Below are 27,059 nucleotides of genomic sequence, written 5' to 3'. Positions count from 1 at the left end.
GTGTCGAAAATGTGACCCACAGAACTAAGTCCACTACGAGTCCATCTGGAACCTCCATAAGTGATTTTTGGTGAGTACCGCCTGAATTTTTTTCCCAACTGCAGCACTGCCCACACCCCAATCGAATATAGAATTTATTTTGGTACTTTGCTGGCGTCCGACACCTCAAGAATAACTGTTTTCTGTTACCTAGGTAGGTATAAGTTTGTTTAAAGTGTGAAATACTACATAAATTTTTATGTTCTTCTATCATCAATATTGAAAAATTCCACCAAATTAAACCTGAGACTATTGTTTACACTAAAATGATGATCTTGGTGGTGGGGGTAAAGTCCCAGCCTCAAACTGAAGGTCGCATGTTGGAGCCCCACCTGGGTAGGATTTACATATCCATGGCATGAGTGCTTGTCATAGTCTTTATTTATACGCCATTGTGTTGACGTATTGGACCATATTTTAGGAGCATGAAAATGAAAATGGCTATTTAGTTAGATTGGAGCATGTCATTTCCACCAGAAAATAAAAAAATGAACCATTATAAACAGCTCTTTTGGCCCAGAAGTTCTAGGTCTGTGCCCCGTCAGTGGTTTTGGCCTTGATAAATAGATAGACATGAAACGTAGAAATCTGCATACCTTGACAAAACTAAAAAAAATGAGTGTGGGTCTTAAAGTGACCAATTGAAATATTAGCAGCTATGTTTACGTAGTCCATAATGTTGGATAGTGATTCCTGCTTTTAAAATATGCTGATATTGTAAGATATGGTTGTTTTTATGAGATATTCAATGTTTTTTTACATGACCTTTTGTCTGCCACTGATAAAATTCCACTTTTTCATCAACGTTCTTGCTTGAATTGATGTTTCAGGCTATGTCTCCAATCAAACTTGAGCTTTAATTTATTGTTTCTGCCTCTGATGAACAGCCTAGACACTAATACCAAAAATCCATTGTTTACTTAACTCGGATCAATTTGATGAGACCATCAGCCGACATTTCTCTCCCTTCACCTCATTATTTATTTCATTATTAGGATTTCTGATAAATTATCACAATAATTATTTACAAATTGTTTCCTAAATATGCTCGCGATACAGTTAACAACTAGCATCGTCATGATATCAAACCATCAGGGACTAGTGGTATGTATTTCAAATTCAGAAAGGGTACAAAAATTGATGAAAATGATTGCTTTGGAAGGGAAAAATCACACACTAAGAAAAAGGGTAACCAATTAGTGCATTCTGTGGCCAATAGAGAACAGCGTGTAACTCCCAGATGAATATATGGAACCACAAGAATGCACAAAGAACGATCACACATTTAAATGAGGGAGAAAGCTCTTTCATGCCAAGCAAAAGCAAGTGAGTGACTCATGAACTACAATTAATGGCGTGATTAAACTCAATACACAGAAGGATCACCTAGGTGTGATGTGATGCAACAGCTTACCTTTATTTGATGGAGATGAGCCTTTTCGATTCTGTAAGTAATATATCAGCTGTTCAACCTCGGCCAATTTGCTAGGATGAATTAGCTGGCAACGATCAACCACTTCTTTCGCCAAAGCAGATATGTCTGTCGAGGAGCTCAAGTTTTTCAGCCGGATTACCTTTTGACATTCCTAACGAGAGAGGAACATAAAACGTTATGTGAAAATTTCAAAGCCAAAATATGTTGTCATAGCGGTGAATTTTATAATAGGATACCATAATTTCCTCCTTTTCCGTCTACGATTACCAATCTCGTCCTCTCATGCATAAATTTCAACTATGCAATAACAAAAACTCGCAGCAAGGTTGAATAAGTTTGTCAGCTAACCTTTTTCTCTCCAAGCATGGCATCTCCAGTTTCGCCAAGGATAGTAGCTTCCAAATGGTAATTGACGACTAAGGCTTTTTCTGAGGGATGAACATCTATTGACCCCCCTTGAATTTTTCTGAAATAATATAAGGTACATTGACAACTCGTCGTTCATGATTCGTACTTATACACAACGTATCATTCAATAGATCAATCAGCGGAAAAGCAGCGATTATCTATTTAAGTCATTGAAAGTGATTCAAAAAAGCTTTAAATGTTTCTTTCATTTAGACAGCAACGATACAAAATTTGGAAGGAATCTTGTTACGGGGCATAGAAAAATTGCAATGGATTTACCGTTTAATAAATTTTGCCTCGTCCGTCTGCATCTTCGTTAATTTTCATGCAGCTTTTCTCAACATTTTATGATACTCCTCGCATAGTATACATCATTCTGAGAACATTGAATAGCTGTCAAAGTCAATCATTTACAAATATCCCGCACGCTTGGGATCCATGTTGCCTTCTTTGTTATGTTTGCTTTGGGTTCTTGTTTGCAAATGTCTGCGTTTCGCGATTACCCAGTCGAATAGCGAAAAAACATTCTTCGTCACATCTTTTTGAAATTAAATTAATATTTTTGTTATCAGTGCATATAAACACATACAATTAAAGTGCGTTTATCAGATCAATATCCTCTTCTCTGCATTTCGATCGGTCGAAATATTCGATGGCTTTCATTGCGATACTAGCGCGAAAAGACAAATCCGTCTTGGAATCAATCACTTCCGCGTTGATCCCCCTCTTCAAGTATTTCAAATCGTGTTGGCTCACCAGAGCACTCCAAAAACCGCTTACTTCTTAAAAATACAGAGAGGACATCCTTGAACCAACCGCACCGAAAACAAACAGACGCAAACCGCTAGAGCTAAGGCGTCTTTTCCTGTCAATGTCGTACCGTCATTCACACGGTTTGTGTCACGGCTTTAGTCAATAATGAGCATATGATGGCTTCCTCAATTGGGAGATCACATTGCATAATGTTTCACAAGAGAAGCAAGAAAAAGCACGAGTGAAATAGAGGTTTAGGGGTGGAGGAATCCAATATATTCGAGCGTCAGAATATAAATATTCTCATTTACGGCTGGATAAAACGAGAGACAAGGCAATCTTCCTCGCAGGTGTTGGCGTCGATAAGAGCTCAGCGCATTTCCAAAATGATTTTCGAGAGATACTTCAATCCAACACAATGGCTTGTCATCGGTTTCACGTGGTATGTAAAATCTTGAAAACTTTAGGGCATTAGTAATAATTAATTATTTTTCGTTAACAAATTTTAAAATATCTCAGTCATTTTAACTTATTCTTGACATCAGTCAGAAATAACTTCATCCTATGTAATTTGGTGTAATTATAGTTCCATCATCGGCCTTGTTTTTGATCGAAGACTCTTTAAATAAGTTATTATTTACCCGTAACGCGCAGAAAGGTCGTTTATTTAACTATACGTCTTCTACACGCAAAATTACAGCACAAGATACTGGGTACTTATATGTCTATATGAATCTTACTACTGAACGTGAACCACTTCTTTCGAAATATTTTCTGATTTATGCACAAACAACCTAGATGTTGGAAAAACAATTTTTCACTAACGCGAGTAAATGTTTTGAAAATTTAACTTAATCGCCATATTCACAGTGAAACAAATATTTTACGAAGGCCGTAACATTATTGTGTCTTTAAAGAAAATACGCCCTATCAAATCTGCAAATTTTCTTAGTTACTTTAATAAGTGTTTATTTATATTTCCTTCGCTATGAGGCAAAATAGTCCCCAACGAACTCAACGAGGATAAAAAGAAATTTGGTCATGAAACTTTCAAGGCACTCACTGTAAACCATCTCCCTTCCTACCGCTTAATTTTTGCAGAAAATCTGGTTTCGTATCAGTGGTTATTTTGAGAATTTACCGAAACTTCACAAAACCCTCATTGCCGTTTTAGCCAAGCGTCAGTTTATACATGGAACTTGAGATTTCGATTTTCAATTTTAAGAAATGTTTAGCAAGTCTGTAGTCACCTATTAGAAACCATTGAAAAAGACAAGATGCCGCATTAATACAGTCGTTCTTTCAAATTAGCTATGTATTTAATCAAACAGCGGTTGAGTATTCAATATTTCACCTCATAGTTCTGAAACTACCAAAAATTACAGAAAAATTCATTTCGCATTAAACAAATAGAGATGGGGACGATGGATTCATCACTAGAATCCATCGAAAAGATATTGCAATCAAATTCACCATGAATTGGCAGCAGCCACTGTGTGAGAGCAAAATAATGCATTCCTTTGATCTAAGATTATCATTGACACTAAACCCTATAATCTCACTTGGGTATTTAAGAATTCCGCTTCATTCAAAACCTTATTTTCGCACGTGCAATGCTATCTAAAATATTTATTTTGATAGTTACCGAATTATAAACAGATGGCAAGTCAATTAATTACAAAAAAATAATTAAAAAGAATTGCATTCAAAACCCGTTGTTTGAATAGCCAATAAAATGGCAAAAAAATAATTTATTTCCGGTCTGACAGCTATGAACTACTTTTCGAAAATCACTAATTAATCCCTATAATGTTCAAACGACGCCTCAGCTAAAGAGGAATCTTCATTACCGCCTAACCAGTATTTTTTGCCAAATATTAATCGTTAAAAAAATTGCTCTATCATCATGAAACTTTGAGAGTAGAGCCTAGGTCAACATTTACCTGTACCTCAATCTCTCAGTATTTTCTCAGGAGTAAAATTTTCGAATTTGTGGCACAGGAAATAGTTGACAAGGTTCTGATTTTAAAATATAAACCTTAGCCCTATGCCCTAAAAAGTTCGTAATGATAGCATCAGTTTTAAGGCCGTTTTACACGGGGCAAGCACTTGCACAAACTGACGTGTGTACGAAGTCGCAGTAAAATTGCGTCGTGTAAAGCGGTGAATTGCTGGAACACATGCGAAAATGCATGGACTCGAGATGGCAAAATAGCCCCTGCTCTGATTTACTACGCGCATTCGCGAAATTCCACGCCAGGAAGAGAAATTAATTCAGTTCTAACCTGCGCAATTACGTGCCCCGTGTAAAACATCCTTTGGGCAAGATATTTGTGCCAAAAAAGCCTTGTTGATCGGGAGTGATGCATCATCCTAAGTTTAATTTTCTCAGGTTCTTCCTAGATAATAGAAAACGACACAGATAACACAAGGAAAAATACCGACAGAAGGGTGAAACTTAGCAACATTCGCCCTTGCGACCGCAGGGAGATATCAGCTGACAGCGTAAACTAGGAAAGTCTCGGTAATTTTCCAATGGAAATGAAGTTAGGGTGGGATTCTTGGTAGGGAAGGAAGGGACTGCATCAGGTAGCCGCATGACGTTATCTGATTTCAGGATGTGGGAAGGAAACCCCAAGCTGTGGCGCTACTGAGTATGTTGCATAGTCTTGCGCCACAGGAGAAACTAAGTCAAGCCTTTATGATAAGCACGCACCATTTGTCCCCTGTTCATCATCACCAACATTTTCAACACGAGAACAATTTCTTTTCGAGCTGAGCGTCAGCTAATTGTCGTCAGTTACTTTCTTACGCTAATTAACAAGCGTCGTCGGAACAGCGACCATCCCAAAAGAATTAAGGAAGTCACTCAGAGCCCCAAAGATTCGATTTTTTCCTTAAGGTATTCAGCAGACTTCATTTTTTTTACTCATTCCTTTTCGTACTTCCGTATTACTCAGTTGATTAATACCTTAATATATTTATTTCAAAAAAGACCTGATGAAGGTATAAAAATATAAGGAAATATTGGCCAAAATATTTGCTTTTAATTCTTAATGCCCTACACTGAAAGACAGAAATCAACGTTAAAATTGAGGTCAAGATAAAGAAAAAAACTCAGTTCACTTAATGACGATAATAGATCATCATCGCCATTAAGCAATAACAAAAAGATTCGATACCTCCACTGCAAAAACGCTCAACAATCGCCCATCGAATCAAATCAGCTCATCTAGTACTACTAGGGCTACTAGACGAGCGGATTTGATTCGGCGGGCATTTGTGCAGTGGAGGTATCGGATTGGTTTGCCGCAGCTCTCCATTCAGCTTTCAAATCAGATAACCTTATCATATTTACGTATGCTTTTCTTTCACTTCCTTAATAATTTCCCCAACAAATTCGGAGACTTCCCTAAAGTGCACTTGTTCTTAGAGAACTGTCCTCATCAGGCCATTATGCCCCTTGCTGTTCCCAATAAAGTTGTCCCGTCATCTTCTATGAGTTTTTGGTATACTTATCTTTTCTCCCATTCTCTGAGGTACTTCCCCATGGCTAGAGATGCGTGAAAATCGCAAATGCGATGTGCGCAAATAAATGCGACATAGATGCGATGACTGGACTTTTATGATATTCTTACGAAAATTTGGCTTTTTGACTGCAAAATTCGTACATTTTGTGCCGAGCGCAGTTTAAATGCTCCGCCGACACTGTGAGCGACTGGCCAGCTGCTAGTTGGCTGGGACTTCACGTGACCGCGAACTACAAGTGGGCGCGGGCAAGCTACACCACCGCCACTATATTTCTCATTCCTTAATTTATTATTGTTCTACGTCATAATTATTTAAAATATTCTGTATTTTATCACATAACTGTGTTTCACTACATTTTATCGTCATTTACCTCATTATGAAAATAAAAAATAGACGCTAAAAAAATACGATAATCTGTTATTGAAAGTGCGATAAAATAAAAATGAAAGTGCGATTTTCACGTAAATCTACCCATGGCGCACCCGGTCGATCTAATAGAACTTCATGACTATACAACAGCACCACATTTTGAACGATTACAACCGTGACTTCTCTGAATTTTTAGAACTCCATGCCCCGCGCCATTATATAAATTCAGCTAGCCTGAGTAATATTAGAACAGGGATAATGCTGCTATGTGGCATAAACGCGAACTAGCGTTCCTCGTCGCATTTTATTTTTTTCCTCGATTCAGTTTTTACTTCAACACTTGCATAATTTTTAATTATTGCAAAAAATTTGTTGGTTAAAACGGCCTTAAGAATTATATAAAAAATTTCTTCAGCATATTTTGTGGTTCTTCTTTCGCTGTAGTTCGAAAATGAGCTTTCTATCTTTTCCTCAATTCATCACCGAGAATCATAAATTATCGTGAACCAGGAGACGATTTTCTCAGGCCTTCAACTCATGAGTTATGCCTCGTTAAATCAATCGAACGCGGTTTTTGCTTACTCGACCTACGTATTCGTAATTCAAACTGTATCTTTTCACAAAAAGAGCGTTTTAATAAATGAAAACATTTTCCCCCTAATGTCCCAACAGGTTCAGTTCGGAATCTGTCGTTACACAGTTCCACTGGCACAAAAATGCTAGGAGTGACAGGATTGTCATTCTCACATCAAAGAGAGGGAAAATTTTCCCACTAGCTGACAGGATACAAGAGGAATGACATTCGTGCCATTTTACATTGATATCACCTTTTCACGCCACAAATATGGTTTTATTCAGGGATTTTGTAGACGTTAGAGCTAAAGCATTAGGAAAAGCGCTCAACTAAATTCCACGGTCTCTCTATTTATCAACTTAAAAAACACCAGCCTTGGTCTCAGCAAACACAGATGTTGTGAAATACCAATACAATAAACAAACCTTGGCAATGACAGTGTCACCTGAAACATTGTATGTGTTTTCTTAGGATGTTTTTTGTAACAACGAGGACATTCAATAGCTTGCTTTTTTACATCAAATACGTCAGTTATCCCGGCTGCCTTTCTACACTCATGATAGATTGAGAAAGATCTGAAAACGATCAGAATATATGGATTTTCCTCACCCCGACTACCAAGAATCAAGGCAATAGTAGAAAAAAATTTCGGGGGTGGAGGGGGGAGGAAGGTGAGAGAGGGGTTTCATTTTGGGAAGGTTCATCTGGAGGGGGTACACTAAAGACCGCAAGACCGCATTCGAGACCTCATTCTTCAAAATATTTCTTGGGCTTTAAAACCGTAGAAGACCTTGTTGAATAAATTCTGTGCAATTAAGCCGTAGCTGGAGACTACTTCTGGCTGCCTTTTCTTTCCTCTTATCGCCTCGGATGCAGCTATCTCTGCAAAAAGACAACCAATGGTTTTAAATGTGAAACCGTGTTTACACGATTCATTTACCGGTGAAACGTGACTGAACAACTGCGCGGATAGATGCACGAAATAAAAACGTAGGCTATTTCCTGGTCATGCATTCGCGTATTCAATTGGCGATGGATTTGTTTATGCCTGTGCTCACGTTGGTAAATGCATCGTGTAAACACGCATTAAGAAACCACACTCTTGTTTTATCGAACCATAAACTTACGTTTATAAGAAGAAATTCATATGCTACTCGGTAAATAAACATCAATGACACTAAACACGATTACTTGCGTAAATTAACCCTTTCTGAAAAAAATTACTGTTGAAAATTTTCATCTCCATATTTCAGTTTCATTAAAACTATAATATTTTCGCGTTCGGAATCATCTTAATCATTTGCTGAGAATTCGTCAATTATTCCATTGTCATTTTCGATCATCATTGTATTGATAATCTTAGGCACTGAATATAATTTTGATTTTCAAATTGTTATTGCGAAGTGTAAGAATGGCTTCACGAATAGATTTATTAGTCAATGCAATGCCATTGAGGTGTATAATTCGAGAGTTTGTTTTCCTCTCCATTATATCCAATTCCCCATTTCGAGCATAAGTTGCTCTCAAATTTTAAAAAATGGGGTTCTATGTATGATTACTTTTAGAAAACTATGGAAATTCTATGGACTCTTACGAAAATTTTCGACGGTTAATGAGACAAAAATGGATTATGATTAGAATAAAAATGACACGTTACACAATCGAGGACGTTTATTTTACCGTAATGCAACCACTTCCCTGATTGAATTATTAAATAATGTCGGTTGATATACGTGATTTATTCATACACGCACGATCATTTTTTTCTGGAGTTGGGGGGGGGGGGGGGGGCACAAGAGTCCGATAGGTCTTATCATATTTCAGATTAAAAACAAAATACAACTATTACTGTTAAAATATTCTATTTACTTTGATGTGAAAGATATTAGTGTAAAATTAAATGATTGAGGCTCCATAATACACTAAATTAAACGAACGTAATGATAACCATATTAAAAATCTTTCCCATTTTTTAAGCACCTGGGGAGGTACGTGCCTCCGTGCCCCCCTCCTAAATCCGTCTATGCGTACGATCATAAGCTATCTCGTTCGCTGTAAAATAATGAAAAGTATTTTCAATTTAAACAAAAACATCATTTTTACTTGCATTTCCCCTTTGAATTTCTAAAGGACAAGGATAATTGTTTTTCTTTTCACAATTTAGTCATTTAAATGAACTTCTGTGTCTTTAAAAAATAAAAAGATTCTACATTAAAGCATAAATATTTCGAGTTCTCTGGATCGCCACCGAGTCAGGAACTGCATTACTGCCGACGTTTCGTTGATTTATAATGATAATTAGCGTAGCAGGATTTTCCATTGTGACAATTTGAAAATAAACTCTTAAATTAAAACTTTCCGAACGTGCCGAGGAAAAATTACAGCATTCTTGGTAAGAGAAAAAATTAGGGTAGTGGGAATTAGTTGAAATATACTATATTTATAACTTTTTCAAAAGTTGTAGCGATGATTATAGTGCCATGACACGATTTATTTTATGCTATATTTATAACCTATATTTTTCCGATTCAATTTCAAACATTGCAGAGAGAGTCTATTTAATTTTGCTGGCTTATAATTAATATGACAGTGTCCAAAAAAAGTACTGTCAACAATAATTACGGCTATTAGCTGACATTTCGCAGCTATTCGCGATTTTTCAAATTCATTACTTTGCAGTGAGAGTCAATTGAACTTTGCTGGCTTATTATTAATCTGATAGTGTCCAAAAAAAGTACTATCAACAATAAACGATTTAAGTTTTTCCTGGTGAATACTTCTGACAAATATTTCTCGGGTTTGCATCCAGGTTAAAGCTTTTATGTAAGCCGACGTTTCGGAAGACGACTTGTCTTCCATCCTCAAGGCTGTGTTTCAGATTAGCGCAACCAGAAAAGTCGGCCGTGGCGGAACACAGCATTAATGAAGACCATGCTATTAAATGGGACGACACCAAAATCCTTTGCCATGCTCAACGTTACTGGGACCGCGTAGTTAAGGAAGCAATAGAGATCCGCCTCAATCCCAAAAATTTCAATCGGGACACCGGCTTTCATCTAAGCACTACATGGAGACCTGTAATCAGCTGTATGAAAAACATAAGGGTTAAACGTGAAGAATTTCAAAAGACCTACAGCCAATCGGACGACACCTGAGCCGTATTGTTGTCTCCGTAAACGGTCGATCCTGTTCAGTGTGAAATTGAACTTCATTCAAGTAACACAGCCTTGAGGATGGAAGACAAGTCGTCTTCCGAAACGTCGGCTTACATAAAAGCTTTAACCTGGATGCAAACCCGAGAAATATTTGTCAGAACTATCAACAATAATTACGGCTATTAGCTGACATTTCGCAGCTATTCGCGATTTTTCAAATTCATTACTTTGCATTGAGAGTCAATTGAGCTTTGCTGGCTTATTATTAATCTGATAGTGTCCAAAAAACTACTGTCAACTATAATTACGGCTATTAGCTGACATTTCGCGGCTATTCGTGATTTTTCAGATCTATAACTTTGCAGTGAGAGTCAATTGAACTTTGCTGGCTTATGATTAATCTGATAGTTTCCAAAAAAAAGTACTGTCAACTATAATGACGGCTATTGGCTGAAATTTCGCGACTATTTGTGACTTTCAAATCTATAACTTTGCAGTGAGAGTCATTTGAACTTTTCTGACTTATAATTAATATGACAGGGTCCAAAAAAAGTACTGTCGACTATGATTACGGCTATTAGCTGATATTTTGCGGCTATTCGCGATTTTTCAAATGCATACCTTTTCAATGCTATTTCTCAAGAGAGGATATATGATGTTGCAAATGATTAGGATAAATGAATCGCTCTGAACTCGTAGACGCGCTGAGGATATTTTTGAAAACAAATTAAAATTTTTAATTTTACAGTGGGGTGAAAACAAAAGTCTTCACTGGAAATGCAAGATACATTCAGGTTACGTAATTAAAATACCAAATATAAAGTAAAATGATTTTCAAAGACGTATTTTAAATTATAAATACTGCCCAAGCCCGGCTCGCTAAGTGGCAACAAAAATCCAACTTCAACGGGACAGAATGGTGTTTCTTCCATGTGGTCCCTTTGCAGACCCATCTCCCACGTTCATTTTAATCGAAAGGTCGAGGCCATGACAGTAAACGCGAAAACGCACCGCCGCCGTAGAATACCTTCGCGACCAACTTTTCCGCTTCCACCGCCCAGCCGTCCTTGGAGTCATCGCAGCCAACCAAATGACTCCTTCATGAAAGGAACGTGTATGCGGGAGACTTGATTGGCCGGAATTTCCGCGAGTACCAACCGGAAATTTTTCCCGCCCAGCATCAGCTGACAGCTGTTTGGAAAATAATTTAGTTCCGCGGGAGCGATCGAACAGCTAACACAGATCCTCCAAAACAACTCACGGCACATATGTAAACGGTGTACTCAAGTGGCATTTAACAGCGATGGATTAACCACTTAATACGTCTACCCATCAAACATCAGTCATACAGCCGACGAGATGGATACGAAGATTTGGTTACTATGGTAACTTTCGATGTTTATTTAACGATTTAAGGCCGTTTTTTAGAAACAAAATTAGCTATAAATTAAATTAGCCCTTAACGATAAGTTAGCTTCAAATTTTAGGGGCGTTTATAAAAAAAATAGTTTTAGTTAGTTAAAATTAGTTTGGACTGAACGCCATCTATAATATTGCAGAACCCTAAATACCCAAAAGTATTCTCCATATATAATGTTGGCTAGTTTTATAAAAATAATTTTTTGATAAGTGCTTTGTATATGATTCTACAATTTGCCACATTGTATGCATATGCGTGGAACTCTCTGACAAGCCATTTGGGTTATAGGGACCACGAATGCTAAACGCAATAAATAGATGTAGTTAACTATACCGGAAAACTGTCGCACAACTGTATTGATATTGAGTTGTCTTTTTCGGGGTTAAGTTCTCGATTCCATTTTATTTTTCATCCGAAGGAGTCGTCTTCCGTGATTCATGCTTTGAAATAACAAAAATTGTGAAAAAGTGCAAGAGAAACTTAGACAAATGACGGAGATACAGCGTGTTCCTAAAATGTTACGCTAATTTTTTCCCTTAAATATGGCCAAGTTCTACGCCCTTGGCGTCTCGCTAAGACCTCCTTACGGATGATTTGTTGATTATTTTTATCCATAAACCGGCCTTTATTTGGCGTAAATTACCTCTTTATTATTCACAGAACTGACAGCATCAATAATGAAATAGATTTAATAATATTTTTTAAGGGCCAGAATAGCGTCAAAATCTAATTCCGAGCATACAATTTCCTAAAATTTTCCGATGGAGGACCCCCCGAATACTCTGGTAAGGGGGGCCCCATCATGAGCCCAAGCCGAGGGCTGCACACCCCTGACCGCCCCTGGGTTTCACCACCCTAATGCAATAATCTTATCTTTGCAGGCAATATTTGATCTTGGCGACGGCGGCAGGGTCTATCATAGACCGAGGACCGCCCTCCCCCGCCAACAAGGAGCTGTTTATCTTGGATGTTGACGCCGGGAGTGATGACGCGGTTGCCATAGTGATGACCGCGTCCAAGCTGGCGAGGCGTGAGAAGGGATTGGAAGTGGTGGCCATCACCTGCGTCAACGGAAACACGCATCTCGACAACGTGGTCGTCAATGTGCTCAAGACACTCAAGACCATGAACAGACTCGACGTACGTAACAACGAAAAGGGTGTGCATAAGGGTATATTGGTTTAAAATAGGGTTTCTAGGACGAGATATAAAATCCATAAATATTGTGCATTCGAGATTCTGCACACTAAATGAACTTTAATGCTAGTTTTTACCTCGGAAAATTATATTCAACATTATAATTTGATTATAATTGATGAAATAATGTAATTTAGCATCATAAGTAGATAATATCAGAGTCAGGGGCGGACGTCCGCCCCTGACGCTGATACTATCTACTTATGTACCTTTATATTCTATCGGCCAGTACTGGCCGCGGTTCCAGGGCCGATTACGATTTTACGGCAAACCACATGCCAGGAAAACTGAATTGCTTCATGATAATGATTTCGCTTGCTCATAGTCAAAAAATCAATGGGAATTTTACCTGGAAAGTTTGTTTTGATAGTTTGAAAGATAGATTTTGATGATTTGATGGATATATTTGAGGGTAAAGCTCAATGCATACTAAGCCAAAGGCGTGTAAAATCCACACACTTGGGTTCAATGGCGTATCTAGAGAGGGACTAGGATGACTATACTCCCTCCCTGGGGTATCTGCCACGCCCCTCATAAGTGTATGGAATATTTTTGTTTTCAAAGGTAGCTCCTATCTTGTGGTCTATACCCAAAGTTTACCGAGATACGTTTTCACAGGATCGATGGCCTTGTACCTAAATGAGTTAGGCCATCTGTTGCTTCCACCTTGACGCCAATTCTTGATGTATATAATTCCCAATGTCCTCGAAACTTGAGGAAAAAGGTCCTCTCAAGCACAGGCCAAAGTTCATTAATTTAGCCGCACACTTCCGTATGATTTTTTCAAGAATCGACTCCTCAGTAACCTTCGCACGAGATTATTTTGGTTGTCTTACGGAAAGTGAAGAGTTTTTGCCCAAGAAAGAATAGACTTTTCTGTTGCTGTGACTGGAAAAGGCATCCAAGTTCACAACGCATGCATGGCTAAGGAAATTATAAAGGTACTTCATTTTGTGAATTTTAGAAATAAGTCCGGAATTTTCAGTCTCTTACCCTATACGAGGTATTAAATTTATGTATGGACATCAAAAATAAAACACACTTTCTTTTATATCTAAGAAGTATCCTCATGCTCATGTCGGATATAGAAAGGAACGACTGATTTCTCCTTGAAAATGTTTCAATACTTAAGATATAAAGTAAACTTTCCAATTTTGAATTGGCCGTACCATTGACCACATCGATAGCTAAAGGTGATTTTAAGCTGTCTATAATGGAAGTTATGACTAAAAATAGTTAATCAATAACAAATTCAATTAATTTTGGCTGAATTTTATTATCCTGAGAATGAATTAAAATAACAGGATGTTAGGTGAATACATCATTAATTCAGCAATATTGGTTGTATTTTTATGTGTATGTATGGGGCATTTCAGAATTGAGAAAAGGTTGAAAGGATTCTTATACCGAGACGATTCAGTCTCATGCAAGCTGATGTGAAAGTTAGTAAAACAAAATAGCCTCGATGGGATTCAGAAAAGAATTGCTGGTTGCGGCACGTTCAGGATGTAATATTGGTCACATTTTAATGTACAATCTACAAGATACTTCGCAAGTTTCATCAAAAATTGTGTAGCCGGAGGTATTAGGGCACGAGCCTTTGCGAAATATAGATAAAAACTACTCGTTGTGAGATTTGACGGACTAATTTCGACCCTGAATGCAATAAAAAATCAATAATTTGCTTGATTAATTCGCAAGTAATTCGCGTACGAGTATATTCATATATTCCTCATTGCACAAATTTTTTTTTCATAATCGGATATTATTAGCGATTGCTTCCACAGCCCAAAGTTTAAAATATTTCAAAAACTCATAAAATTTCGGGTTCAAATACCTTTGGAGACCAAGCCATAAAAACCGCTATCATTTAAGTAGAACTAAATGACGGCTTAACCATTCAGTATTAAGGCCTACTTACACGGTACATTTACACGTAAGAGTTAATGCCTGTTTGCGTGGATGTCTTTTGCGGATTGGAACGGAACATATGCGAATGCATAAAACAAATTAGAACATGTCCTGTTTTCTGTTAATGCGTTTGCACAAGTTGGGCGGTTACACGGTGCATTTTCGTGTTCATTCACGCACTCATACATTTAGACATTGACTCGTACGTGTTAATGTATCTTGTACTCAGGCCTTTACGAAATACACAGAATATTTAATTAAATCGATGCATTTTCTATTCGTGCATATTGATAACAAATTTCCAGCATAGGTAACCCACACAGTATACAAGCACTCCCCGAAGCAAATATACGCGTTGATGCGTAGTTTTTCGCGGCGTTCTCTCGCGGTGAAATCCACGCGGTGAAACCCAGAAGCATGGAGACATCAAATATACGTGTTTATATAAATATAAGTGTTTGGTGACCAAGGTTATTAAATCTGCTCTTCTTTCCAGATCCCTGTGTTCCGTGGCTCCTCGAAATCTATTCTGCGCACTCCTGAGACGGATGACTTCTTCGGATTGGACGGCTTCGGCGACTTTCTGTATGAAGGCGCTCCTGATCCAAGGGCTCTTCTTCAGAGGGAGCACGCAGTCAGTGCCCTCATCCGACTTGTTAATGCAAATCCAGGTGAGCAAATGCGTAATAGAACTTCATGAGTGGCGCTAATAATTATCCTAGTTCATCCCCGGTAACCGTATCGTAGCAACGCGTAAGCCTGAATCACAAGTCATTTTTTCCGTCCTTCACGAGGGATAGTTCTAGCGATCACTCCAATGATGATGAAAAAATGACCATTTCACTCAATAATTTTCCGCAGTGGCAAAAGGGATGGTTACTGCGGTTAACTGCATATAACTTTGCAACGCCGAAACGTTCCAGCATAATTATAAGATACGAATACTTTCGCGGCTGAATCTCTCAAAAAATGAAATACCATAGTTATATATCTAAGTGTTGCTACGTTACAGAAAAAGGGGATGAACCTTAGTAGTTATGTTCGAAATTGCGTTTTGAAACTTATTTTCAAATGCATTTTAAAATTTTAAGATGACACGAATATGTTCGTGCCTACGTTCGTGCCGTTAAAGATATTAAATCACATTATTATTCATCTAAAGCCTGAATCAATGAACTTTTTTTACCGTCCCTCAGAATATTGCTTTCCAGGGACCAAAAGAGTGATAACTCGACCCATCATTTTTTTTTAATCAGACGGTCATTCCCACTGTCCCTATTTCCATCGCTTATTCCGACTGTAACTATAATATTTCATTTTTCGAGAGATTCAGCCGCAAACACATTCGTATCATCTTATAAGTATGTCGCAATTAACCGCAAGAGTGGAAGAATGCGGACTTCCTAATGATGGAAAATTGTACGCCTTTTTCATAATCCTAGTTCCAGACACGATAAAAAATAAATTTTTTTCACGTTTGCGAAATTTCGGTGTAGGTTTAATTGCCTCAAAACGGCCGTCATTGAATAAAGTCAAGAAATTAAATTATCATAGGTACTGGAAAATCGAATCCTATGGTGGCCAAGCAATACGGGTCTAGTTCCAAGGAAAATAACAATTCGAATGTCGAATTATATGGAACCAGTCATAAATTTAAAAAAAAATCCTATTCTTGCCAACGTTTTCCCCTGTAATTTCTGAGCCATTATAGGCAGGTTGGGAGAAATTTTAAATCGGCGAATGGTGTGAACAGAGCTTCGAATGAATATTAAAATAACGGAAAACAAAAAGAGCAAAATTTTGGCCGGATGTTTAATTAAGATTTTTTTTCTTAGCCAATCCCATTAAAGTTTTTCGACCTAAAATTATTAGTTTCCACTGAATGTAAACTTGGTGTAATGGACGACGTCAGCTTTTATTTGCCTGTTCCTGTGACGAATAAAAACTCAAAACACTTGATTCGAAACAGGCATTTTAGGTCTAATCAAACGACATCGAAAAAATTACAATTGGAAAATTCTTTCGTATTCAACAGTTCCAGCAAGTCATACAAAGGAATGATTTTTCATGATTATAATTTCCATATCTGACCACACTGAGAAATAACTACAATATTGGAAAAGAGCTATTACCACGATTTTTCTTATAAAAATGATCTTAATTCAAGGTTTTAAATTCTTTGGATAAATGGCTTGACGATGGAAGATTATTATTTCTCTTAATTTCCACCAAGTTAAACCATACAGACTGATTTGTCAGCTGATTGTGGGTTACAATTTTCCCGAAAGTAAAAGTTCAGTTTTGTAAAATTTCCCACATTCCAAATATCATAACATTTCATACAAACGCCATGCATTTCATCCCAAACTTAATTTTTAGGAAAAATAAATATCCTGGCCATTGGACCACTGACCAATATCGCCTTAGCTACCCGACTCCAACCAAATTTTATGAAGAATGTGAAACGTATCTACGTACTCGGCGGTGCAGCCAATGGTAAGTTTCATTGTTTTGTTCAATGTTTTTATTTCAATTATGTATATATACTCGCTTTTGCTCGTTGGGGGGGCTCTGCCTCTGCAGACCCACGAAAAAGACCTGCGCCTGTTATCGTTACAATGGAAGTTCTTACACTTTGTTACTTAAGGATCGTTTACTTTCAATTGGCTAGATTATATATATGCAATATTTCCACTTTCAAGTAAAACGAGCGTATGGTACGTAGGTTTCAATATGAAAATTTTTATAGAAGAGCAACGTTTTTTCTGTGGGACTAAAAAAATAAAATAAAATTCTGCGAGTCCGACAGAGTGTCTAAATTATGCAATTCAAGTACAAAAACCGTTGAGAGTTATCATTCCACCGTAACACTCAACTTATACTTAATTTCAGACCATAAAGAATTTATGAAATACAATGAACTACAGAACTACATTTTAGTTGATAAAACGTTACATAAAGGAAGTAATTACTGAAGAAAGTATAGTTATAAATACCAGTTTATGATTGACCCATCGCAATTTCTATTCATATGGGACATTTAATATTCCAGTTACTATTACCAAACATTTTTGATAAATTTAGTTCGATAAATACTATCAAAATGGCACCCATCAGTTCGTTAAAATAACTAAGATCAAACGCATAGTATACCCGACGTAGCGTGAGCCGATTAAAGGTTTTACAAGCAGAAAACAGTTTTTTTATTGGAAATCATAAAATTACGAGTTCAATTTAGGTTTCCTCAAAATAAATTTAAAAAAGCGGCGGAGAAATGTGCCTGCACAGGGTATTGAACAAGGGCCCCCACGCGTATTACACTAATCTATTTACAGGCTAATCGGTTGCCATGATAAATATTAAAAACATGTTTTATTAATTATTTTTCAAATTACTCAACCAAATTCTTGAAATTTGAATAAGATGTGACAGCAGTTTCCCTTCGTAAACTTAAGAGAGGATGATACACACAATTGAATTGCGTAGGAACTGAATATCAATATATAGTGAAAATGCGCAAAGTGGAGACCCACAGCATGAATTGGGCCTAGTATGACGAATTTCATCGAAAGGTTATTAAATCATAATCGCGAATGATACCGTTGTAATTCACGACATACGATTTCTGCGGTTAGGCATCCTGCCAGGTAGAAAAAAGGAAAAGGAAACTGTAATTGTAAAAACTTTATTCAAAGGATATCTCTCTTAACTATTAAACCTCTGGGTGCAAACTTCTTTGCTGGGGAATGTGTTCACACTGTGTTTTGACCCACACGCGCACGGACACACCTAACGATCAAAGCAGCAAGCTGGCCACGCGCGCGGCATACGGAAATCGTTTTTTTCGATTCAATTCCTTCCCGAGCAACGCAGGGGGGCCTGCTGGTATTTAATAAAACATTGGGTAATGTGGTAGCGCTTAGCTGCATCCAGGGTTCAAAAATAGGGTGAACCCTTCGGACAACCTCAAATAAAAATAATCTTCAAGTGCACAATCAGACGATTTCCTCCGTTTTTCATTTGTTTCTGTAAATTATATAGTTCATTCATAATTTTTTGCCCGTAACATGAGATCTGTTTCCGATATTCAGAGTAGATCGTAGAGAAGTTATCAAATTAACTAAGCTTTGTCTTTGGAGAAACATGGCAAAATAATGAAGTGATTTTTTTTCAAATGTTCCGCTGTTTGCCAACGGCATTTGTGCCAAGATAAAAGATGAATCAATATCTTTCAAAATTTGAGTCAGTTTTGAGTTTTACAAAACATCAAATTTATAAGCGCCATATTCAGGCTGGAGCTGTACTTAAATGGTATTCGCAAATAAAAAAAAACTAAAACATTTTATGTTAAGCCCACCCCACCTCTAGAATGCATATCTTCGGCTTGCGAATTGTAACATGTTCGCTATGGACAAAAATAATGGCAACAATTACGGCCGTCACTGAAAAAATTCAAATCTGAAGTACAAAGTGCAATTTTAGAGCCTTCCTGAGGTATTTCTTGTCACGTTCACGTTTTCCGATTGACCTTATGGTTAAAACACGACCTGTTCGCAATGTCATTCAATCCTAGTCGTTCGAGCATGACTCCCTTGGTATTTGTTTGGAATACCAGTGAGGAGTGAAACGAAAATTATATGAACTTGACAGTCGCAGAAGTTTTAGAAGATTGTTTATCGCTATTCAATATCGCATACCAATAACAATGAGTTTCAATTGGAACATGCATTTGTTTAGAGAATTTATTTTTTCCTCGTCTTCGAAACAGCTTATTGTTTAGATTTTAAAATATGAATTCTTTTTTTCAGTTTCCAAGGACATTGCTGATTATTTTTTTCATTTTCATAGAAATATGGCGAGAAAGTGAAATGCCACTTAACAAAACAAGATTCATTGTCCGAAAAATTTTAATTTGAAGCCACTTAAGGCATTCCGAGATCGTCAAAATTTTCAAATCTATTGTCAGCAATTTTGCTTAATGGAGAAGACACGTAGTTAAAAGAAAAAAATATCTTTCTTGCTTCAGATCTTTGTTCAAAATAAATGCGTTGAATTTTTATAATTATCAACAGATGTTAAAAAGTTCCTCTCCCAAAAGAAAATATTTGTAAATTCGTAAAGAATTCTCACATAAATGTTTTCATGTAGCATTCCTGCGTTGGTCGCGTTTAAGATGAATCATACTTCGACTTAAAACGCATACTACTAACATATTTTGGATGTCCATGCACTGTCAATTATGGATTTTCACTCAAAGGCCAAATTTGAAATCAAATATTCTTAACTTACCGATATTGTAGGCACTTAGTAACTGGAAAACCAACATCTGGAGGCAATACGGATGGCACGGCTGAGCAACTACATTTCCTGAGAGAGACTATGAGAGGAAAACGTTTAATTCGTCCAAAAACCAACCTTGAAATTTAAACACGCATTGTTATGCATCGCAAGTGTACAAAAACAAGCTGTGAATAAAAAGCAGTGGTTTCTGATGCCTCTTTCGCGAGCTATTCCGGAAATGCAGTGTCATTGGTTGAATTTTGTCGGCGTTACGTAGAAGATGTCGCTTACAATAGTTGCCAATCATTGCAGTTTTTGAACAATGATGGAGAATCAATGGGTCATCAAAAGTTACTCATGACGACAAGCAAATTATACACGATGTTTCAGAAGGTATCTGCAATATTTCAAGAGGTGGTCGGGGAGAGAATTTTAAGCATTTCTTTTGCCCATAAACATGGGGTGGCAACTTCTTAGTCACTGAGCTACGGCAACCCAAACATTATTTTTGAATTAACTTTGCAGTTACTCTAAAAATGGCCTTTCTTCCGTATCCAGCCTTTTCGACATTTTTTTGGATTTATAAGGACATTTAATAAATAAGGTTGTACGGAAATGTGCTATTATAATTGAGGGTGTGATAAGACAAGGGGTACTACTGATATCTTTTTCTAAACATAGTTAGGAACAGAAATTGGATAAAGAATGCAAAAAAGATGAACAAGATATTTAGTAGCGCATTTGGTATTCTGCTCGATGTCAGCACAGAACGGAGACTTTTATTATGGAATATTACATTCGATCCTCAGAATTCTCTTAAACCTCATTATCTCCTACACACTCAGTGTATTCCATATCTCATCCAAAATACTCGATCACAACCGTGGAAAAAATTCCTAAAGGTTGTACTTGAAAATTTCCACTCAATACATTTCTGACCGGATTTGGCCACATTCAAACTAATTGCTTGGCAATGGCTTTCCCAAAATTCTCAATCACAACACCGGAAAAAATAACAAACACGTCTGATTGAAAATTTTGACTCGATGCATTGCTGACTTGATAAGGCCCTATTCAAACTTTTTTTTTGGATATGGCTACTCGCAATCCGCAGACTTATTCCCCAAGGATTTCATCAAGGTCTACCATGGTGAGAAGATGCCTAGTCATTTTATTCGTGGGTGCGGTGTCCTCGTGACGAACTGGCCATACCTACAATAAGTGTGACCGGAAATGCCTTCAGAAATAAATAGGTGCTGATACAGTGCTTTGAGGTACAAAGGTCATTCACAGGCACGTCGTTTATTTTGCGACATTCGGGTCGCCAACCGAAGAGTTGCTTAGCATATATCTGATTCTCGTGATTTTAATTTTGTTCTTGCTTTACTTTAAACCACTAAAGTTTAAATCCACTCTGTTATCAAATTTAACGATTTTTCCTGCGTTGTAGAACAAAGAAATATTACAGATAGTCAGCTGAAATTAAAATATACCAATCATAGTTTTGTCACCATCGATATATGTTCGATAGTGTCAAAAAATCTTTTCGCTGCCGGATAGATTGATTTATAGAATCAAAAAGGTGTAAATTTAGAAATACACTTCAATTGTAAGCAAGGATGCATTGAAAGCTTTCTAATCGGAGTATTTAATGTCCCAACTTTATCATGTACTTTTCAAAGCTATATTCACTCTAACATCACCGATGTTTCCATCGTCTAGTAATTTATAACTAAATACTGAATTTAAAAAAATAACCAAAACAGAGTATACTCCAGGAAATATATAAAATTGATGGTTGCTGAATCACAGAGTACCAGAATAAATGAGAAAACAAACCTTGGCAATGTTGAAGGCTCTTTGTCAAAGCAAGTGGAAGGAGTACCAAATATGTAAAAAAATAATTTTTTAACACTTTAACAACAGTGCTGTATGCTATGTCTCAATCAATGCCATATCATGAAATAATTAAAAATTCGGAATAAAGCTTACGGTTGCTTCCGAGATAGGACGTCCGTTGCGAGTCTAATAAATATTTATGCCATGCGTACAAATCATATTGTAATATTTCACATCAAATATGCAAAAATTTCTCTGAGAAGACAGAAAAAGGAAGAAGAATTAATATCGTCGATACTCCTATTGTCAATACTCAAATGAATCTCATTGAATAAAAATAAAATTATTTAACTGATGACAAGTAACATTCAATATGCAATAGGAATGAAATTGAACCAATTCTCACTGTCTGTAGGAAGTAAATATAGTCAAAAGAGGTTATTACATGCATTTGGTATCCCATGCACCTTCAATGGGGAAGGAAGGAGTTGCTGAGCTTGCCTATATAAGGGTAGCACTATAATTCTTTCGCGTTCGTGGACCCCGCAAGAAGTTTGTTTTGCGTAGCGAATTCTTCTATATTATACACATAAACCATATTCCATCGTCATAAAACAACAATCATTATCATTTCAAATTTTTGCATTACTAAAGCTATAAAAATTAGCTGTATGTTTTAGAGCACTAAATCATTTATTCATGCAATTCTTAATTGTTATTCGTCACAGGAGTTGGAAATATCAAGCCAGGAGTTGAATTCAACTTCTACATGGATCCACATGCTGCGGAGATTGTTTTCAACGAAACTGCAAGGCCAATATGTCTCGTCCCTTGGGAGACCGTTAAAATTCGCTCAAAAGTCTTTATGGTAAGTTTTACCTTATATGCAACTCATATGTATTGTTTATTGAGTTATTAAAACTCTACTTTAGCCAGAAATCTGAGCCACCAAGGTAATAAAAGTAAGATAAAATTTGGTATAACCACCGGCTAAGAATGAGGACTCGAGATTGAATCGGGTTCAATTCGCACTTCGATCGTTGTTTATTCCAACGTCCTTCAAATCATTTGAACACTTTGAATTTTGGTATGGCAAAACATTGGTATTGAACCTTAAGGTAGTATTTGGGGAGGGCATACGAGCCAATCATCTATTATAAGTACGATTATATTAGTCACACCTCATATAGAGCCATGGGAAGCAAGGCTCAACTGTACTTTGACTCACATAAAAAGAATGAGCCCATTCTATTGCTGCAATCATACTCTACTACATTGAAGTCTGAATTGCACTATCCATGATCTTGCACAGTGGCCCCGACTCCATGGGGCCTGAGGGGGCCCGAGCCCCCTCAACAATTCGTTATGGGTGTGAGGAAAAAATGTGTCAGGCTTGTCGATTTTCCCCGGAGTGTCCAGATATCGAGATTCGAGTTATCAGGGTTCTTCTAAAATCCCTAAAAAAATTAAAACTCACTACTTATAAAATTTCCCGGGGCAAGATCCCCGGTTTGGGACCCCCCCTATATTTTTTGTGAGTCGGCATCCCTGATCTTGCACAATTTTCAAGAAAACTAGCGAGTACTCATGGAACTTTGGAAGGCACAGTGGCACTCATGGCTGTATTCCAAAGCGTTGCTCAATTCTTGATCCTGATTCTAACTGGACTCATTGGATATATTGGTATTACGAGACATCATTCTAGTGTCAAAGCTCGCTCAGGCAATATACCATAGTTGATAGGTTGGGTCCCAAAGTCGCCAAATTCCAAGATATCCTCCGCCGTTTCCTCATGAATTGAAATAAAATCTCTCTCGTCAATTTATTTCCACGTCTGATACTGGACAGTGGCGCAGCGAGGGAGGGGTTTTGGGGATAAAACCCCTCCAGGGCTCAGAGAAATCTTTAAGTTTAACCCATTTTACTTAATTGGATTAGGATTACTTATAGAATAGTGTTAGGATTAATTAAATATTCCTCAGAAAGCCGTGAAACTCGCCATTTTGAACCATTAATCTTAAGCTTTTTCAGAAGGAGGTCCCCCGCAAATTCCTCTTACCCTAGCAGGTATGCAATACTACCACACTCCCAAATATTAGTTGCGCTAAAACCCCCCCAACCCCAGCCTTGATTCTTCGCTGAGCCCCTGATCCTGTACATATTCCGGTAATGCCAGATTTGATAAGCGAGGGACCACATATAACAGGAGTTGAGGAAAATTAATCGCATTGTAAATTTTACCCCTGAAATTTACGACATTTACTTGATCTCACGAGAATTCAGCTGCCGTTAGTTTCTAAAATATAAACTCAAGCTCTACTGTGGCCAGAAATCTGAGCCACCAAGGTAATAAGTAAAATAACACCGACTAAGAATGGGCACTCAAGGTTGAGTCGAGTTCAGTTAGCACCTCTATCGTTGTTTATTCCAACGTCCTTCAAATCATTTGAACACTAGATTCGTTGTTATGGCAAAAAATTGGTCCCCAAAATCAGAACTTTTTCATGAGTAGTATGCCTTCACGCGTGCCTCATAAGTCGCGTCCGGTTCGATGTGGGGACTAACATCCTCAACAATAAAGTGCATCGATAGATGTATACAGGCCGTTTTACACGGGGCACGGAATCGCGCAGGTTAGAACTGCATTGATTTCTAAAATGGCATGGAATTGCTCGAATGCATGAACGAAATTAGAACAGGGGCTATTTTTACATCTCACGTCCACGCATTCTCGCATGTGTTCTAGCAATTCACCGCTTTACACGACGCAATTTTGACTGCGCCTTCGTACACACGTCAGGTTGTGCAAGTGCGTGCCTCGTGTAAAACGGCCTTTAAAGTCAACGCTTCTGTCACGTGATGCAAGACGCAAAGCTTCCTACGGCAACATAGAAACAAACCCAAACAATAGGGTGGTTTCCTATTATTTTTTTATTGCCTAAATCGAAAGATTATTACTCCTTGAGTACGTATTTCACGGTTTTAGATTTTTAAATGACGATATCTATTTTTCGCGATTAAATGAAATGTGAAAAATTTCAAGCGCGCGAAAACGCGACGCTCAAGTATGAATGCTGGGAAAACTCCGTGTGACGTCGTTCTGGTTCCCGCTGCCGCAAGTGAAGTGACCTTGTGGCGAGGCTTTGAGCGCTGATACGACGCAGGATGCTAGTAGCTAGCGGGTATCCAGCTAGCTGGTAGCGCTTGGCTTAAATAATGATTATTACTGCCCTATCAAACGAAGGAAATTTTCCGACCTTAGGCAGTTTTATTAGGTGATTATTGAGACATGTTTCCCTGAGCTCTGTGCCTCATGCATGCATGGTAATCTCAGACGATGTAAAACTCCTATCTACTCGTATAAAAACTAGGTCCCTGTGACGTCACGTGGAGTGGCATTGCATGGGCGCCAATCTGGCCTTTTTCAAATGAGGATAAAATTGACCATTGCCTTTCGTTCAAACCGGTATTTCTAAAACCAAATAATTGGTATATTATGTATACACTACTGGTGGGTAACGAATCGCAATCAATGCTTTTCGTTTCCTTTGATGAAGGAGAGTACCCTATTCAGCCGGAGCTGGAGACTATTTCTGGCTGGCTTTTCTTTCCTCTTATCGCCTCGGATGCAGCTATCTCTGCAAAAAGACAACCAATGGTTTTAAATGTGAAACCGTGTTTACACGATTCATTTACCGGTGGCACGTGGCTGGACAACTGCGCGGATAGATTCACCAAATAAAAACTAGGCTATTTCCTGGTCTAGCTACACGTGATAAGGGGAAATACCGTTTCGAAAATTCTAGTTTTTTAATTGGAAATTTTGTACCTGCTAGCATCCTCGGACTTGTTCGAGGTCAAATAAAATGTGATACAGGCTTTAATCGATTGTTTACACGATTGCAGGATTGGAGGAAGAACGTGATGGGAGCTGTCGATACTCCAGTCGCTCGGTTGCTGAACCTTGCCGAGAGGATAGCGAGCAAGAGTGACGATGAGCAATGGATCAGTTCGGACAGCTACGCGGCGTGGATGGCCCTCAACTACGACTCCAACAAGAGACCCGGGTCCACTTGCGGTGGATTCCCGCTCCACGGCAGCGTGCTCACGACATGCGGAGACGAAGCCGGTGCTCTGATGGTGGACTATGCAAACAACACGGGCAAGCCGGCCAACTTCGAGCTCATCGAGCAGATCAACGTGGAAGCATTTAAGGACACTCTCGTGAGGATCGTCAGCGAGAAATGAGCGACGCAAAAGGGATCGATGGAATTGATCGAGTGAATCGAATCTTTTTCGTCAAATAATTTTTTTTAAACAGAGAAAACTACAGTGAAATTTTCTCGTTCAAAGTTTCCATTTTGCTTACAAGAGCTCAAAGACTTGCAGCAGCCGGAACTTTGAAAAATACATGAATAAAACGAATAAATAAAAAATATGAAACATGTGACTTTAAAGCTTGTGTTTTTCGATTATTTTTCGGCAGCTCTTAATTCTAAGTTTTCCAACTTTCCTTTGTAAGATAAAAGAGCAGCCATCTGAGGAGATAGCTACACTTCTTTTTATTACACTGGGGAACACAAATTGCATGTGCTACCCGAAATAGCCCTTGGTTAACACAATTATCGACATATTTGACACTTATTTGGCACAGGTAACCATTGGAATCAAAATATTTCCCAAATTTTGGTATCTCACTTCAACGTAGAGATTCCAAAAACCGTTTCACCTTGCCCACCCCTAGACCATGGCTTGCACCCCCCCCCCCCCTGGTTATGATCCTGGGTACGCACACAAGTATTCATTGTTATTTATTATTAATATTTCAGTAGTAAAATACACAAAGGAAAGTTTTTTAGGAAAAAAATGTATATCTGAAACACATAAAAAAATTGGAATCGCTCTGCACATTAGAGCAACGTAAATTACCGCCGAGGAAAAAGATAATGGTTGAAATAAACGATATGAAAACATCAAGTAATTCACACATTTCTCCGATGAGATAAGGAAAACAGCTAGGAAATGCGTTATGTCTTCACTTGCCTCGTGATAATGCAGATAGGTTACCTATATATAGTATCACCCAATGCTAAAGTGGTTTTGGAATTGTTTTCTCTCCGTGTTTGCAACGGTATACCTTGTCAGATA

General features: G+C 37.8%; 2 protein-coding genes across 3 annotated transcripts in view; one reads left to right on the top strand and one right to left on the bottom strand.

Moving 5' to 3' along the window:
• LOC124169858 (kinesin-associated protein 3-like) overlaps window positions 1-2,504 on the bottom strand; it is a 30,247-nt gene extending 27,743 nt beyond the window's left edge. The window contains exons 1-3 of the mRNA XM_046548658.1: window positions 2,162-2,504; window positions 1,823-1,940; window positions 1,454-1,625 (exon numbers count right to left, since the gene is read on the bottom strand). Coding sequence (XP_046404614.1) covers window positions 1,454-1,625; window positions 1,823-1,940; window positions 2,162-2,193 — 322 coding nt within the window. The 5' untranslated portion in view covers window positions 2,194-2,504. The remainder of the gene's footprint in view (window positions 1-1,453; window positions 1,626-1,822; window positions 1,941-2,161) is intronic.
• A 271-nt stretch (window positions 2,505-2,775) lies between these two features.
• LOC124169859 (uncharacterized protein C1683.06c-like) lies at window positions 2,776-26,368 on the top strand. 2 transcript variants are annotated; one of them, XM_046548659.1, is made up of 6 exons: window positions 2,776-3,077; window positions 12,566-12,824; window positions 15,289-15,463; window positions 17,172-17,288; window positions 22,640-22,779; window positions 25,818-26,368. In XM_046548659.1, exons 1-6 carry the CDS (start codon window positions 3,022-3,024, stop codon window positions 26,157-26,159), a joined length of 1,089 nt encoding a protein of 362 aa, XP_046404615.1. In that variant the 5' UTR covers window positions 2,776-3,021; the 3' UTR covers window positions 26,160-26,368. The 2 variants fall into 2 exon arrangements, with proteins under 2 accessions (XP_046404615.1, XP_046404616.1); XM_046548660.1 differs by lacking the exon at window positions 2,776-3,077 and adding an exon at window positions 11,473-11,649.
• The last annotated feature ends 691 nt before the right edge of the window (window positions 26,369-27,059 follow it).

The sequence above is a fragment of the Ischnura elegans genome, chromosome 12 (assembly GCF_921293095.1).
Source record: "Ischnura elegans chromosome 12, ioIscEleg1.1, whole genome shotgun sequence".
NCBI classification, from domain to species: Eukaryota; Metazoa; Arthropoda; class Insecta; order Odonata; family Coenagrionidae; genus Ischnura; species Ischnura elegans.
The sequence above is the reverse complement of the archived record's forward strand: the minus strand, read 5'-3'. Positions and strand labels throughout refer to the sequence as shown.